A 17165-nucleotide genomic window follows, 5' to 3' on the forward strand; every position below is an offset into this window, starting at 1 on the left:
ATTACGCGAAACGTCAAAAGGAGTGTTGACATCCTTTTTTATCTTTAAACGATTTTTGAATTCGGGTAAATCTGTTTTGTTTGCATTGTCGCATCTGGATAAAGAAATTTTAAAGAGAAAGTATTAAATAATTAATGACTGAGCATAATATTTTTACAATTCCTTTTCTTTACCCGAATTTAAAGATATAGCGTATTCGGATCTCAATGCTTTTCGAAACGTTCCGTATTTATTTTTAATAAATATTTAATATTTTGTGGGGATCAAATGTTTACCGGAAACTCACACATTCTTTGATTTTTTTTTATCTCGTTTGTCGTCCAAAGCAATTTGTTCTAATTAACATTTTACGATTACAATTAATTTTTAATAAAATATATAAGTATTTCAATCAAAATTTGAATGTAAAAATATTTGGAAGGAATGTTACGTTAAGTATAGACCAAAAACATTCAGATAAAAACAGTACGTAATTTGTATTTGATCGTTATTTAGCGTAAAATCGATCGCAAACAAATCACGTTCAGTCGAAGTATCGAGGATAAGAACAAATATTTGTATATTGTTTAAAGGAAGAGTTTAACTCATCGAAACTAGAGAAGTAAGAAGAAGGAGAAAATGCAACGGTATCTCGCATACCCATGTTGTGCATTACAATTTCGTAAAAGAATTAGAAATTTATCATAAGTAAGAGTGTTTGTCAGGTTGGCAGGAAAATAGTGGTTGAAAAATCTTCAAATCGATATATTTAAGTGAAAATAAAAACTAGAAAATATTCTGATCGCGATAAAAAAAAGAAAAATTCAAGCGTATGTAAATTATAAGATTGATCAATAGTGGAAAACCAGGAATTAACAGAAATGAATGAGCCGCCATCATCCCCATCTCCCTTAATGAATGATTGAAAACTAAAAACGTAAGTTTCATTCTATAATTATTTACCTATATGACGATTGTAACACTGACACGGGCTGTACATCTTGCGGCTGACCTCACGTATTCTTTAAATTCACGCATAATTATCGACATAATTATAGATACCTATTACGAGTATAGCATTCAAGTAGCAAGTAATAACGATAAAATAATGGAATAAATGTCATCTATCCTACTAAGTATCGAAATTGTTTTTTTATATCATACCTTCCGCTCTTAGCGAGAATTGCTGTCTACTCCCAGAAGAAGAAGCTATGTGCAAGGACTCAAGAACGTATTTACGTTATTTTACAAAGCCCAACTTATACGGGTAAGTTATATATATCTTTTATTTTCTTATTTGATTTGTAAAATGAAAGGAATTCGGTAATTTTATTTACAATCATAATTTTTTAAATAATCGAATACGATATTACGACTTTACGTATAATTAATTTTTAAGGAAAGAGAACATTTTTAAGAAAAACATGATTTTCAATATTTGTTTAATAATTTGACAAATATGAATTTTATAAGCTCTTAAAATTATGCATCACGTAATGTGATTGCCATAAAAAATTATTTTATTTAAGTTCAACGTGCCATAAAGGTTAAGTATGTGAGATCAGTATGATGGGAATATGGGCTTCATAGATTGCTAGTCAAACTTTCTAGAACTCGTATAGTATTAGGTCATTGTTGGTGTACTTTAAAACATCAGGAATTATTATCTAGACTACTACATCACGAATCAATGACCTGCAGCGCTCCAAGCGGTAAACCTGATACATTCATTTGCCAATGTCGTAAATAAGAATATCAAAATTTTGACAGAATTAATATTATGCGATTTAATTTTTCTAATATTTGTAATTTTTTAAGTATAAAATGTTATAAAATACACATCAATTGTTTAAGCTATAAAAAATTGATCATTTGGCATTAACACGTGAGTAATTTGGATTAAAATGTAATTTAGAGAAAATAATTTGTTGTATATTAAATCAGTGACCTAACTTTACCAAACAGTTACTAAAAGGCTATAACTATACGTTTTTATAACGATCATAATACAATAATATATAGAGAATAAAAAAATACGGCTCATACGCCAATGCGTAGATCGACAGGTTGCCGTTCCACATTCTTCTTTGTATTCACCGTGGAAGGATGTTCAATGAGTTGATGGCCTTGACCAACTACTATAGCGACGTGCATTTCCGGAAATGCCCTGATCTCGTCTCAAGAGATCTTTCTTCGATGTAACAGATCGTGTAGTTACTGTAAAATATTTGTTCAAAGGAAACGTCTGGTACAAATGTTCTCAATTTTCTTGAAAATGAATTACAGTACTATGATACAGTATTTTTTCAATAGAACAAGTAAAAACTCTATTATGAAGTAAATGAAGAACGAATTTATAATTTTATAATGGCATTACTAATTCAGATATATCTATAAATGACAAAATAGTAAACAAAATTGAACAATGATATGTGAGAGCACAAGAAAAGAGGGAGATTGAAATGTAAGTATATAATTATTCAATCTATACATTTATTTTTTCTTATTTATTCGTTTATCATCAGTGTAAACAACATATTCATTCATTCTGATCCTAAGAAAAAACTATCCAAAGATTATATACTGTCCGGAAAATGACGCTAGCTTCACATCTTGAATAAGTCGCATATACGCATGCGCAACAGATCACGGCGCGCCACGATATGAATATTATTTGTCACCATCTATAAAATCTGTCTTTTTGCTTAACATTATTTAGAACAAACTAGAATTAAAATCTGAATAATAAATACCAACGATAATTTATCTGCGTCTAAGTTACAGTGTTGAAATTCATTAAATTTAACTAATTTTGATCTATAACATTTAAGATCTTTTCACTTAAAATATTAAAACCTTATAAACATTAGTATTTTTGAATTTTTATATAAATTTCTTAAAATTGAAAGATTTTATTTTATGTTTTTGAATTCTCAGAATATATCACAAAATTTTTTACGAGATGATAAGATTTCGAGAATCGTTGAACTATAATTTGACGTGGGACGGTTCATGGATGCCTTTGGTGGTGATGAATACGGGACCGAAGGCAGGTGACTCCTTATACCATAGCACGAGTTCAATGTGTTCAGTTTTGCTATGACCGTCGACTGGTCACGAGACATCTCTGAGGTAGAACTCCTATTTTGAATCCAGCACATTTTGTTTTTGTGTTAAAGAAGATAAAAAGGATACTACAATGGAATTCCAAAAATTTGTCGTAAGTTGACAAAGTGCTCGTTCTCTTGTTTCTTTTCTTTTTTTTTTTTAAGTATTTCTTAAATGTTAATATTATTATTAGTATTTTTAATTACGAACAATTGCTACTATATTTTTACTTTTTATGTTTACAATTTTTTTAATATCAAAAAATTATTTTTACGCAACAATTTAAAACGAGTTATATATAATATTAAATAATGTCGTTTAAACTATTTGCCGCTAAAATCGATTCTATATGAATTGAATTAAATAGAATATCTATAAAATTCGGCATAAAACATACAATTAATCGATGCGCGTGGTAAATCAAAGGTAGCGGGAAAAGTTGAATAAATCTATTATCTTAACACTAGTAGAAACTTATTATAGAATGTCCCGTATTCAGTAATCATAGGGAACCGGTATGAAGTAATACCGTTACGCAAATGCATAATAAACATCACGATGGGAAAAGTATACTTTTTCGTTCTTTTTTTAATGTCCTTTTATGTCAACAGAATGTCAAAAAATTACATGAATTTCGTTAGATCGATCATTAAACAATCTGATATCCACCTTATTCTACGTTTCTTAATCGATCACAATCTTACCTTATCTTTTCTTTTTCGAATATTTCATGAGAATCCATCTCAAGAATTGTCACTATTTGAAAAAAAAAAAAAAATACATCATGCTATTAACGAAAGCAATGATTTCTGATTTTTGTAGCAACAGTCTCTCTCAAAACTATAAAACTCTTGTCGACACCATTTCTCCTCAATCCTGGAAGTAAAGAGAACATTTCGATTGACAGTAACACGAAGCGCCACTACTTATTAACTTACGCAATCTATATTAAATAATTGATAAACACTTTTGTAAATTTTACCCGTATCAAAACTATCGAAACAACCATGAACTACTCAATAGGTAATGTTAACCTAGTGGCGATAATTAGCCTAAATGCACTTCGTGATATCCTGTACGCGTTTATTTTAAATCAAACAAAATCACCTTACTGAAAGAAAGGCTAAGTAAATGGTCTATAACAGCTTAATTGATCAATGAAAACTTCTCTGGTCTGATAGTCGTGCATGACGATTTTTATCCTCGAAATTCCTGAAGGTTAAAGAGCCGAAAGAATGTAACGGCCGGCGAACGTATACGCTTAGTGGGGCAGTCAGCATACAAGACTATAGTCCTGGGTATTAATAGTCCGCGGAGCGTGGACCAAGTACCGTTAAGGCCGAATACGATACACTTCGGTATCTTACTAACGGGGAATGCCTTGTAAGAGCGAAACGCGTAGAGTCGAAGGATCATCAGCAGACAAGCTAGTTTAAACAATGTGTTGTTTGTATGTCGCTTATCCTGGCTTTTATTCGAATATCGTTTTCTCCTATTGAAGACAACCAGTTTGGTGGATGAAATGTTGACAGATTGCTTGCTTGCTTTAGGTTAGGATTTTAATTACGCTACAATAATGATTAAAGACAATAAAATTTCGTGGTTTTAAGAAGCTGGTAAATTAACGTAAGAAGATAAAATGACGGAGATAAATTGATGTAAGAGTAATTATGTTACTTAATCGTGTAAACAATGTGAAAAGATGATTGTTTTGGTTAGATTATATCGTAAATATTTGTGAGACAAAATTTTAACATAACATTGATTTTTTAGATAATTCTGTTATGCATTTCGTGTCATGCAAATGACTTCTCAGACACGAAACAATTGAAACCAAATGACGTCGATTCAACCACAGAATTTAATGAACCTCCAGAAGGATATTACGCCTTCGTAAAGTCGCCGAATGCAGAACCGCCTAAAGTGAGGCCACCACCTTATATAGACAGCGACAAAGAATGCTATGGTATGCATTACAAATATGTATCCCCTTAATATCATGCGTCATTAAGAAGAAATAAAAATTATTTTCCTCTGCTTTCTAATAACCATGAGCAAATGATTTTAGATACCGGTAAACAGGGGAAAGGTTACGTTTCTATACATAATATTTGCGGAGATCTTAATAAGGGTTATATACCACGAAATCCTATGAATCAATATTTCAATGGTTCGTCGTATCCTTTGTAAGTATATCAAAAAATTAATCAATAAATTAAATATTATGATAAATCATAACTGTTTTATATTTATTTTTGTTTTTGTTCGATAGTGCACTACTGAAAAATCACACGTTGAAATTTTTGAGCAAAGCGTTACCCATACTCAAGGCCGACGATTCATTGCCGAAGGTTGCCACAGTTCAATCTTACTCCCAGAATTCGTTAGTACATATGTAGAAATCTAAGCTTGTCTTTAACATTTTATAAAATGTACCTATTTTTTTAATATCAGTGTCAATACTGAAGAGAAACGAAGCAGAAGCAAACGATCGTCCGATTCAGAAAGCGCTTTGGACACTCTTAGAAATGGTCGTAAATTTTGTGAAAATGGTGGCGGAGTGTAAGTTGCGAAAAATTAATAATATTAAAATAAGTCAAGATTTGAGTCTGAAACTATAATTTTTTCTTTGCATCAAAGGGTTTGCATGCTGTACAAAGCGATACAAGGCGAACCATTGGCTACCTCAGCAGCTGAGCGCCGTGACGAGCCCTCTACCCCTGAGTACCGTCAACGAACACCACCACAGGAGAAACCAGAGTATACAGGTCCACCCACTCCTTGTCCAGCAAAAGTGGAATATGCAACACCAGTATTCGCCAAGAACTATCAAGGAGTTTGGCGATATGTTGTACAAATCCCTTATGAGGGTTACTTTACACAGACTATTGAAGTAACCAGATGCATGTAATAAATTCCTAACCTTCGGTTAATAATAATAATTATTATTAAGCGATTGTTAATATTCATCAATCTTTCACAGGCAATCAAGGTGTCATTATTTAGATGGAGGTTGTCTGTCATCACCAAGGTGGACTAGTTTACTAGTAGCAGAGATTTTCTATCCTGATACATTCTTGGAAGAAAATCAGAATTCTAGGTTCAGCGGACTGAGGGACACTGCCGGTTCACCACCACCTGTACACGATTTCCAGAACTATCAGCAGTATTTACAAAAGCGTGCTGGAGAGAATGAGGCTCGCAACAGCGGATCGCAACATCATTGCGATGGCGTTGACGAAATGGGTTGTTTCCAGGTAATTAAACGATTAAGAATATTTCGCCAAAGTTTCGAATCAAAGTGAAGGGAGAATTATTCGAATTTTCTAACTCCGTGTGTTTGCAATATAGGTGAGATTATATTACGACTGGTTCCTGGTGCCAGGAAGCTGCAAGTGTTGGCGTCCCGATTATTTCAACCGCTACGTCCGGCGAAGCGGCTCGAATGTTGAATTGTGATGAAAGCTTCGCGTATCAGATCGTACAAATGAGCAAGAAAATATGTTCGTGATAAATTTCAATCGATAAGTCCGATTTTGTAAGATTAGATCTTGCGAGAAAATTTTATTACTTTAACCGCTGATCAGTCTACTATCTGTTCCATAACAAAATATGACTACCGTTTCCAATTATTAACCGCTAACAAAAATTTAGAATTAGATTATTTTTAAATAACATCTAAACGATCATTTTTCAATAACAGTTTAAAATTATCTTTAAATAAGGACAGTCAAAGAACACTTTCTGACCACGGTCGACACACTAGCTTTAATATATTACTTTGTTGTATTAAATTCGCAGCATTGTGCGCTTTAAAGACTGAAATGAAGTACCATTGTCATGAACGCAGTAGAACATGCACTAATGAATCAGTTTTTGCTGAGGTATGTTCTTACTAAGTATTTCTTTTTTTAAATAATCCAACGCTTCGTATTATACGCAAGTATATTCATTTGCTTAATTAATGTGGTAGAATAACTACGCGATCCTTTTGTTTTTATTCATTATTATCCTTTTGTTAATATTTCGGTGGTATTAAAATTGAATTAACGCAGGGATAATTGGAACCTTCGTTTTAAACAGAGTCGAGATGTTTAAATTAGCGATTTTATGTTACTATTTTTAATTAAGAAAATACAGGATACAATATTGAAACATTCCCGTTAAAAAGTAGGAACCATATATCTTCAACTACCGTGTTATTATATTATTTTCTTTTTATTCCTGATTGTCTATGTGAATATATTTTTCAAAATAACACTTTTAAAGTGATTTATTTGCGTCTTTTGTACTTTAAAATCTTTTTATCGATACAAAAATTATATGCTTTAACTCACTTCATCAGGACAGAATAAATTTCATATTCATTTGTTGTCAAGTACACGAACCAAGTTTGAAATTAACTAACAAAACCGGTTGTTCTGCATTTCAAACGTCGACAGTGATTAAACGAATCTTCGAAAAATCTTTCTAATTTTCGCGCGTCATTTTAAATCGTCGATAATCGAATTTGCACTCGAACGCATTGCCCGTTGATTAAATAATATAAAATTCAAAAATACTTTATGAATTTATAAAATGGTTTGTTTCTGTATAGGTCATGGCTCAACTTTGCTATATGCCTCTCTTTTCCCCCCTTTCTCTCCTCTCGCCCCATCAACCCCTCTTTCTCTTTTTCTCTCACACTCTCTTTCTCTCTACGAGCTTCGCGCAACAGCTCTCGGTAATTGTAGATATAATTTTAACCGCAACGAATGCGTAGTACGACCAAAAACAAGTAAGTTTGAACAACTCCGTTTACAAGTTCCTCCGAGATTTGTAAACTACCAGAACCGTTTACAATGCTACACGTACCGTATGTATAAGTATTGCTCAGTTGGATCAATACTCTGGTCGCTGAAAGACAGGGCTACAAGCAGTGGAAGCGACGACGGTCGGAGTGAGACAGAGAACAAGAGAGAAGGACAGGGACAGAGAAAGAAAACCGCATGGTGTCTGTCGAGCATGGTTATTGAGCGATTCTACTTGTTATGTGGTTGTTGAATTCAAAAAATTTGAAAACAAGTTATTCAGCGTCAAGTTTGTATGATAATCAGCAACTAATATGCACAAACGGACAATATAACCAAAAAAAAAAAAAAAATTAACCCGAACCTATTAACTGATCCATCAAATAAACTTTCCCTCTCACCTATTTCCCCTTCCACATCCTCCGTAAATTTCTTTATTTAATTAAACCGACTAAAAATTACGTTTGGAAATTAACGCTAGTATGTGTATTCTGCGAGATTTATTGTTCGATTTTTACCAATTCTTTTTTGCTTACACAAAATGTGGATTAAACATCGCATATTAGTTGCCGTTACAGTGAACCGGCAATGTTTGCTTGAGTCATGTTCCAACATACACAACGAAGCATGCTATTCCTATCTAAATAATAGCTTGCAACCTAACTTCACGTTTTATGCTGGACGACGATATTAAGCTTCTCTCTTTGACAAAAATTAAATTTTTAAATTAATTTTTTATCACGGTCGGTAAGCAGTCAAGGTTTTCCAAATCAAGGATAATTGTAGGTATATTATCATTTATAAATGAAAACTTGCTGCAAGAATTTTTACAGAATGGTTATTTAAAAATTCTTATTTAATTATTTATGTTCAATCTGTGTTAATATTTCAATAAAATTCAACTTTAATCTTCAAATTCTTATTATTCATAATTTTTGTCATTATTCTAATAAATCATTATATTAAGTATAAATTATCAAGATTAATTGCAATCCCTCTGATGGTTCTCTGGACTTTCCACTAAAACGAAAAGGACCATGACATACACGAAAAGCCGATACTCAAATTCAATTGACCGTTTGATCGCTCGATCGGAAGCGGTCGCCACGCGGATTTTTCGAAGATCGATAGAAACACCTACTCTGCGTCAAATACATTCTCCCACGTGATTCAGTGCAACGCGCAGATGTATCATGATATACATATATACATATATACATATAAGAGCAGTGACGGCGTCGGCTGCTGCGCCAGCTGAAACGAAATAGTGGGGGATATGCGAACGTAGACGGATCGCACAAGGGGAATGTAAGGAACAGTTCAGTGTCAGCCGACGAAGGAGTGTTATTTCGTCGTCGTTCGGTCCAATTTTCCGTCAGGTGTACTGTTCCTTCGTTTCGCTGACATAACACAAATGAAACGTAGGATAGACAGGCACGTGATTAAAGGAACGATCGACTAGACTTGTAAGTTGTCACGAACATCGAAGCAGTTCGTTGTTGGCTAAAAAACGATCGGTCTATTCGCGCACGACATGTGGCCAACGTTTCGAAACGGTTTAAGACTCTTCGCTAAAAATATATTTGCCAAACGATCGAAGTGTTGCGAAATTAGTGAAGGCACAGATCAGTGATGTTCTAATACAGATTTATCTATACCTGATTATGTGAGTGACAATGTGCTTCCGTCACCCGGTCTTTCGGACATAGTTGTGATACCATGAAAATTCATGAAACTCGACTCCAGGGAACAATCTCTTGGTTATTCACGTGTCGTGAAATCCTCGTAATCATCTGTCAGTCTATTTGTATTGCTCAAGGAAACGAGCGCGATTCAGTGAAATATCATCGCGCATCGATGGAGTTTGTTGCCGTTGTTAAATGGATTTTCTTGTAACATGCTATTCATCTAAAAGTCAGAAATTCATAATGAAAGCATGTCATTGTTAAAAATAATGAAGAAACTACCATTCACCTTGTTCATTCTGCCAGACACAGCAAGTTTGGTACGCGAGTATCTGGTGGTGAAATAATAACCGATCGAGAAAATTCACTAGTGGTGAATTTCAATTGGATTCGCCGTGTCCCGTCATGTCGCGAATTGACAGCTATACGTTAGATATTATACTATCGTTTCTAACCTCATAAAAAACGCGCGAACACTTAACATGTGCGACAAGTTGTGATTTATGTGAGCTATATAAACGAGAAGCAGAACAATTACAACTCGTGAGCGGAGTATGAACACCGTTTATCAGGTAGGTTTAAATTGTACTGTGATGAATAAGGAGCATTCATGGTTCGTTAGATCGATAACAACGTCGAAGATGAATTAGTCTAAAGCCAATGTTAACCTACAGAAATAAAGTAAAATAATTATTTGTCCTTTGTCTGATTTTCAAATCCATAAAGTAATATATAAATTCGAGTCTATTAAACAACCTAAAAAGGTTATGCTCACCGAACTAGTTTATTCATGTGTATTGGTATATCATTATTTCTCGTATTATCGGTTAAGAAAGGAGGAAAATGCACTTTGTAAACAATGCAAACATTCCTTGATGGGATAGAGTTCTATGATTAGAACAAAAGGCCCGATGTCGTCCAAAAATACACGTAAATTCGCCGGTGCTAAGTGGCGCCACTAAATTGAGAGGGTTAACAAAGCATTGGCGAATTGCAGCTTTTTGTGACCTACATATACAGCCGAAGTTGATACTGCAGCAACTGATGTACGTCTATCATGGCGTTAAATTAAGTTTAATCGATTCTTTAGTAGATTATTTACAATTCTCTGATTCGATTATATAATGTTACGTACGTTGAAATTTCGCTATACTTTTCTATAAATATGCCTTAACACATCGACAATTTTCCCGTTTTTCTTTTCACTTTTTTTCTCCATTATATCTCCTTTTTTAATATCACATTATCATGTTTACATTTGTAATTTAGTTTCAAACAATTCAATCTCTGCGCTTATCTTTTGGTTGTATGCTAACTTAATTTCGTAAATAAAACGTCAGGTGGTTATAAATAGTCGTATTACATATAAAAGATACGTTGATCGCGATTCATTTCAGTAACTAGCACGTGTATAGCGAGGAATCTCGGTTTGAAATTGGTGGTGAAAGCAAATATTTCTTTTTCTGTCTAGTATGATTATCGACCGTGTTGCACTTCTGGCGCGAAAATTCGTTGAACCACCGCCATCTTACTGTTGTATTCAAGAAAAGGTAATCAAATCTAATGATAAAGTAATCGTCGTTAATTTCGAAATTTTCAAACGAATTTGTAGAAAAGATGGTTAAAGTAATAATTAATATACGAAATACACATAGAAATAGGTAATAATTTATTTAATTTAAAAAACTATCCGCATTTATGCGTAATAATTGAATAAGTTTTCAATTAATTTGTAAACAGAAATCATGTTATTTATGAAAATAATTATTTTTACTTAATTAATTCTACATACGATACAAAGTTGGAAATATGTGTCTATAAAAGGTATTCGTTTCGTAAATTCTACAGAAATACCTACGGACTGTAATTTATCTTGCAGACGAAATTGTACTGCATTCCACGTATGAAGATTATGCCCATTCTCAACGCAAATTTGCGGTTCTAAATGGTGAAACAAACGCGTGTTTTTAATTCGTATCAATTTACTTACGATTCAAACAAAACGTGATTTGTAAATCTTATATAAAATAACTTATACCTTATTTATTTTACGTATATCTTTCAAATTTAATTCACTTTAATTTATAGGTTATTGATTTGACGTACATCTCTAAAATTTAATTTATTTTAATCTGTCAACGTATTTCAGGTATCGGTGCAAAAATACTAACCAGTTTGGTTTTGAGCCATGCTTCTTCTGGGCAGCAGCATTGAAGGCTATTTTAGACATTTTAAAGTTAAACAAAGCTTTGAATAGATCCAGTTTTAAAATAGGACAAAAATCTCTCCTCGACTATGGATGTTAAAAAACCAGTAGAAGTATATCACTTATACCATCATTTTTACCTATTCGCCTGTGCAAAGACTAATCCCATATTTTTGATTTGTAATTTCGTCATTTTTCATGTATCTGTATATACGGTAAGAATTTTTATCATGTCCTTATCATTTGGCAGATTATAACGGAACGAACTTAAAACTATGGATAACAAAAAATGCAATGACAACGATATCACGAAGAAGTCTAAGTATTGTTCATTAATATTTTAAAGGATATAGCGTTTCATCGTTAATTTTAACTTTTTCATTTACCCACTTTTCTTTATTCGTTTAATTGTTAAGTAAAATTTCATTGCAGTGTCTTCGCAGTGCGAGATAATTTTCGAGTAAGGACATATTTTGCGAAAACAACGTATCATACGACTATTACGAATATGTCAAGGTATTCTGTTGAAATATAATAGATGATAGGATCCATTTTTGCAGAATCAATTCCTTTGTTTCATCATCAAAGTATGATAAACTAATATGAAATTCGTCTGATAAAAAGTTATTTTCTAATCTATTTGCTAGACCTATCAGTACGAATATAAAGTAAAAATCATAAATCAATAAGAATAATATGTTAGATTTACTTCCTAAATTAAATTAACATCAGAATTATTAAATGATACGTAATAGTTTGTTTCAGATACTTGATACTATACTTGAGATACTACCCTCCAATTTTTACAAAATTGTTACTTTTAGTAAAATTAATGTTTACGTTTATATAAATAGACATGTAATTATACGTAATTATTTACGTATTATCAACATTTGACTATAATACATGTAACTACTCGTTATCGATCATTAATTATTATAATTTTCCAAATTGTGTGCTGAATACTAATTTGAAGGGTACGTAGATATTCGCTATATCTACTCACCGTTAGTAATTATCAAGCTGTAATTATTAAACAAATTTAACGTACGTTTAAATAAGTGAAAAAATCGAACTCCGTGAAATATCCATAATTTAAAAAATTTTAGAATAAATGTTTAAATTTCTTGCGATACTTTCTCGTAAAAAAGGCACTAAGTAACATTTTACTGGATTGTAATAATACTCCAATTAAAGCTATCGTAGTAGTACTTAAGTTAATACCGAATTATAATTTAGCACAAGCTTTGTACTTCGCTAAGTGTCGAGATATCCCTAAAGCATACACGATAACAATATGTCCAATATTTGGTGATAATCGCAAACACTTGAAATTATCGTATGAAATAAAGTCGCTTGATTTTAAAATATAAACAAGGTATAGTTCAATTACGACACGATACATTTCAAGGTAAATACAGTTAAGTGTTGAGTTACATCTACGAATTCATAATAATCTGCATTCTTACCGACACGGAAGCAAATGTTATGATGTTACGATTACCGAAGGAACCGTAAATGTCACGTACCTCTTGCGTTCAATTTTATAACATGGAAATTTTTCAAAATCCAGTCTGCATGCAGGAGCTCGCGTATCGCCGGAAATGCGTATCTTATCATTTCCCCTTCGCGATTGCTTTGGACATAGCCATATAGGCTCCCTAATTTTATAAGCTCGCTCATTTGCGAGGCATCTTGATTGAAAAAACCAGATGAGTATTTTAGTAGTCATAGTGTGGTTGTAAATCAACGAGCGACGATTGATGTTGCGGTACTTAGGGCCTTATACGGTTCACAGGTATAGGGTTCTAAGCAATAGAACGGAAACAACTGTCGACTAACTCTGGGTCATTTGCCACTAGGATAACTGTGAATCCTATTTAATGTTTGGAACAGTTTGAGAGAACTTTGACATCTCATAAGCTGTATCACTTCTATCAATTTATATATGTTTTATGTAATATTTAATGTTATACATATTGCGTTATATATCACGATATAAAATTGTACATGTATATAACATACTGCGGGACAATCAATTTCCAATCGACATCGGACAGACCAGAGCGTCGCTCCAACTACTTATCAATCCTTGGGTTGGCTTAAAATCGCTGTCTTGTCAGTTGAAGCATGGTTACTTTATCACGTAGCACTTTTTAGGGCCACTTTATATATCTTTGCGTGGACTGTACTTTTTACTTCGAGCTTAAAAGAAGTTTAGAGTTGCGTAGTGATAGTATTCCTTTCGTCGTGTGCCTCTCTAGAACTATATAAATTTGAGTAATTAATAACTTGCTCGATATAATATAATGCAAGGATCTGGTAATCTTTTTCGCTGCGATATAAATAATCAACGTTCAATTTAAATTCCATCAGTTTATATTGACAGAATAAGCCATGAATAATTTGCTCGATCTGTATATAAATTATATTTTTTTATTTTCAGGTTTTGGTATAATGAAGCCATCCACGAAAATGGGAGTGGTAGCCTTAATAGGTCTGTTCGTGGTATTCTACCAGTATCATTTATCCACCAGCGTGCGATTCGATCAGATGATTGACTTTAACACGGGTGGCTCCGCCGAAGAAAGCCCTGTTCTATCCCAGGAAGAAGTAGAACACTATGTAAAAACATCGAAGCTCACAGAAGAAATGGTAAACCTACGTACATCAAAGCTGTCCGCTCTTATTTGCTCATTAAAAAAAAAATTCTCTCTATTTGTAGATAAAAAGTGCTGTGCGTAGGGTTCAAGAGACAAACGGACTTAGTCCAGAGATAGCATCAATGTTAGTGCAGCAGCTAATAAATCATTTACATAAGAATATCTTCGAGCCACCTGAGAATAATTCAAGGGTCCGACGACCTATGCTTGCACGGTTCGAATATGGCCGAAATACAACGCCAGACCAACAAGAGTCATCGGTGAAGTGGAACAAAACGCTAGAACCGCTGTACATAATCACACCAACATATCGTCGACCAGAACAAATCCCGGAGCTCACCAGGATGTCGCACACTTTGATGCTGGTGAAGAACGTTCACTGGCTAGTTATCGAGGACGCGACCGTTGCTACCAGACAAGTCACGAGGTTGCTGGAACGAACAGGATTGAAGTTCGAGCATCTAACTGGTAAACTTAATACGCACACATAATAATATATAGAAATTTGAACAAAATTTTAATGATTATAACTGAACAAATTATATTCTAGGCAACATCAGTTGGCTGTTCAAAATGCTCCATGTACATCTCGCCTCTGGTTTAAACATATTCATTGTTAGGAGCACCAAATCAGTCAAAATGATTGGTTTCAGACTTTCTAGTTTTATATGTTGTTAAGGACGACTATTTTGCTTTAGAAGAAAATATCTTTAGTGTCATCTTAAACATTTATTCTAAATTAGATACATATATTTTCTTGAATTGTTCATGCAAACTAGCACAGAAGTAAAGCAATTGAGAATTTAAAATTTATAAAATAAATTTAAAGTTACGTTATTTTTATATTTACATTCTGCACGTATTATTTATCTAGAATCAAAAAAGATCGTTTTCCAAGCTTTTAAAAACACGTCATCACTAAATCAACACGCGTGGTATAGATAATTCTAATAAAAATTAATTTCTTTCATCGACTATCATTTCGTCGGAGAATTAATTGAAACAGCCGCAAAGGTCTCGATGAAAAAGCGTTATATTGATTTTGTTGGCTAGGCCAGTCTGCATTTAAATATGTAGTTGTGTACACTCGGCTTTCCCAGGGAATCATATCAGCCTTTGGGCGAACTAATTTATATTGAATAGCGAAATGGTGTTTGACAGTGTTGATTTACCCTAACAATTTCGTGCTTTCCTTTTCAGCTCCGATGCCCGAAAAGTACAAGCAGAAAAAGGGTGCCAAACCGCGAGGCGTATCTAATCGAAATCGTGGCTTACAATGGATCAGGGCGAATGCAACTAATGGCGTTTTTTATTTTGCCGATGATGACAACACCTATGACATAGCACTCTTTGATGAGGTATTATTTTTACGAGCATAATATTCAGTTAATAACGTTTTTATTACATATTGTAACGGGTATTCAGTCAACTGCAAGATCTACAAGGATCATGTCATAATTTTGATAAAATGTTACCGACAATTAAACATCTATTAGATGTTTTTTATTTTTGTTAATTTAAAATTAAAACATAAAATCCTGAACTATTTCCTTGCTAGTTCAGATAATACGACTACAGCATTAATTAATGTGGTTGTAAATAATTAAAAGCTACTCAAGTTGATAGAAAAATAATTACAAACACTCTAATTATGCATTTTAGATACGTAAAACAAAACGAATCTCTATGTTCCCGGTGGGTTTGTGCACCAAATTTGGATTAAGTACACCCATCATCAAGAATGATAAGTTTATCGGATTTTATGACGGTTGGATCGCCGGTCGGAAGTTCCCAGTCGACATGGCAGGTTTTGCCGTAAGTGTGAAGTTCCTGCTTCAAAGGCCGAACGCAGCAATGCCATTCAAAGCTGGCTATGAGGAAGACGGTTTCTTGAAAAGTCTAGCGCCATTCGAACCAAAAGAAATCGAGTTTCTGGCTGACAATTGTACCAGGGTGCTTGCTTGGCACACGCAAACAAAGAAAAATGAACCGAGTGCGCCTCTTGATATGAGATTATACAGTGAAACGAACCTAGTTAAATTAAAGCAACAAATAGTATGATGTTAAATCGACTATGACTGCATTTACGAGTTCAATCTGATTTTTATCATTAATAAGTACGACAAACAAAGTGATTCAGTGCCTGAAGTATTGTAAAGTACGTTTGGCGTAGTAATAATATTTTTTCTAATTTTTTATTGTTAATCTTCAAAAAAATTTAAAGAAATCTCTAGTTCATTTAAAATAGATTAATTGCTCAAGATCATTTCCTCCGTGACGTTACTTTTTTTACCCGCAAGGTAGACCACCGAGTTTATCATTTAGAGTTGTGTGAGTTATTTGATCGTTGTTAATCTTGAGCAATCAATAAATTTGGAATAAAGTATAGTTTATTTCGTAACGTAGTTTCTAAAAGAATCTGACATGCAAAGAAAATGAGAACTAATGTAATATTATTGGAAAGCTACGATTCTGTTTAATGCAGAATGTTATTTTACATATTAATATTTAAGTTTTGGTTATGATTAGTACGTAATGTATAGGGTAAAGACCAATTAGCGCAGGTGAAGTGATTCGATTAAAAGTTACCTGGCGTGACGATATTATGCTAGGAAATAGGAGGACTGTATGTTGCTTCTAACGATATAGAGAGATTGTAAATTAATGTATGTAGCGGCAGCGATCTTGCTAAAATGAAACTGTTGATGACACCAACATTCAGAATCGTCTTCAA

At 33.3% G+C, this 17165-nt stretch overlaps 2 protein-coding genes across 6 annotated transcripts; both read left to right on the top strand.

Annotated features, from left to right (window-relative positions):
- Nucleotides 1-3135: 3135 nt before the first annotated feature.
- On the top strand, nucleotides 3136-6762 carry spz6 (Spaetzle domain-containing protein 6). Its single transcript, XM_017905341.1, has 8 exons — nucleotides 3136-3199; nucleotides 4861-5053; nucleotides 5156-5273; nucleotides 5360-5470; nucleotides 5542-5649; nucleotides 5728-5994; nucleotides 6071-6344; nucleotides 6439-6762. Exons 1-8 carry the CDS (start codon nucleotides 3179-3181, stop codon nucleotides 6544-6546), a joined length of 1200 nt encoding a protein of 399 aa, XP_017760830.1. The 5' UTR covers nucleotides 3136-3178; the 3' UTR covers nucleotides 6547-6762.
- A 2384-nt stretch (nucleotides 6763-9146) lies between these two features.
- On the top strand, nucleotides 9147-17165 carry GlcAT-P (Glucuronyltransferase P). 5 transcript variants are annotated; one of them, XM_017905233.1, is made up of 6 exons: nucleotides 10637-10693; nucleotides 11034-11112; nucleotides 14215-14423; nucleotides 14494-14899; nucleotides 15632-15789; nucleotides 16094-17165. In XM_017905233.1, the coding sequence occupies exons 3-6, from the start codon at nucleotides 14226-14228 to the stop codon at nucleotides 16490-16492; spliced, it is 1161 nt and encodes a 386-aa protein (XP_017760722.1). In that variant the 5' UTR covers nucleotides 10637-10693; nucleotides 11034-11112; nucleotides 14215-14225; the 3' UTR covers nucleotides 16493-17165. The 5 variants fall into 5 exon arrangements, with proteins under 5 accessions (XP_017760720.1, XP_017760722.1, XP_017760721.1 ...); XM_017905231.1 differs by lacking the exons at nucleotides 10637-10693; nucleotides 11034-11112 and adding an exon at nucleotides 9147-10134; XM_017905232.1 differs by lacking the exon at nucleotides 10637-10693 and having other exon boundaries at nucleotides 10984-11112.

The sequence above is a fragment of the Eufriesea mexicana genome, unplaced genomic scaffold (genome assembly GCF_001483705.2).
Source record: "Eufriesea mexicana isolate 0111107269 unplaced genomic scaffold, ASM148370v2 scaffold3780, whole genome shotgun sequence".
NCBI classification, from domain to species: Eukaryota; Metazoa; Arthropoda; class Insecta; order Hymenoptera; family Apidae; genus Eufriesea; species Eufriesea mexicana.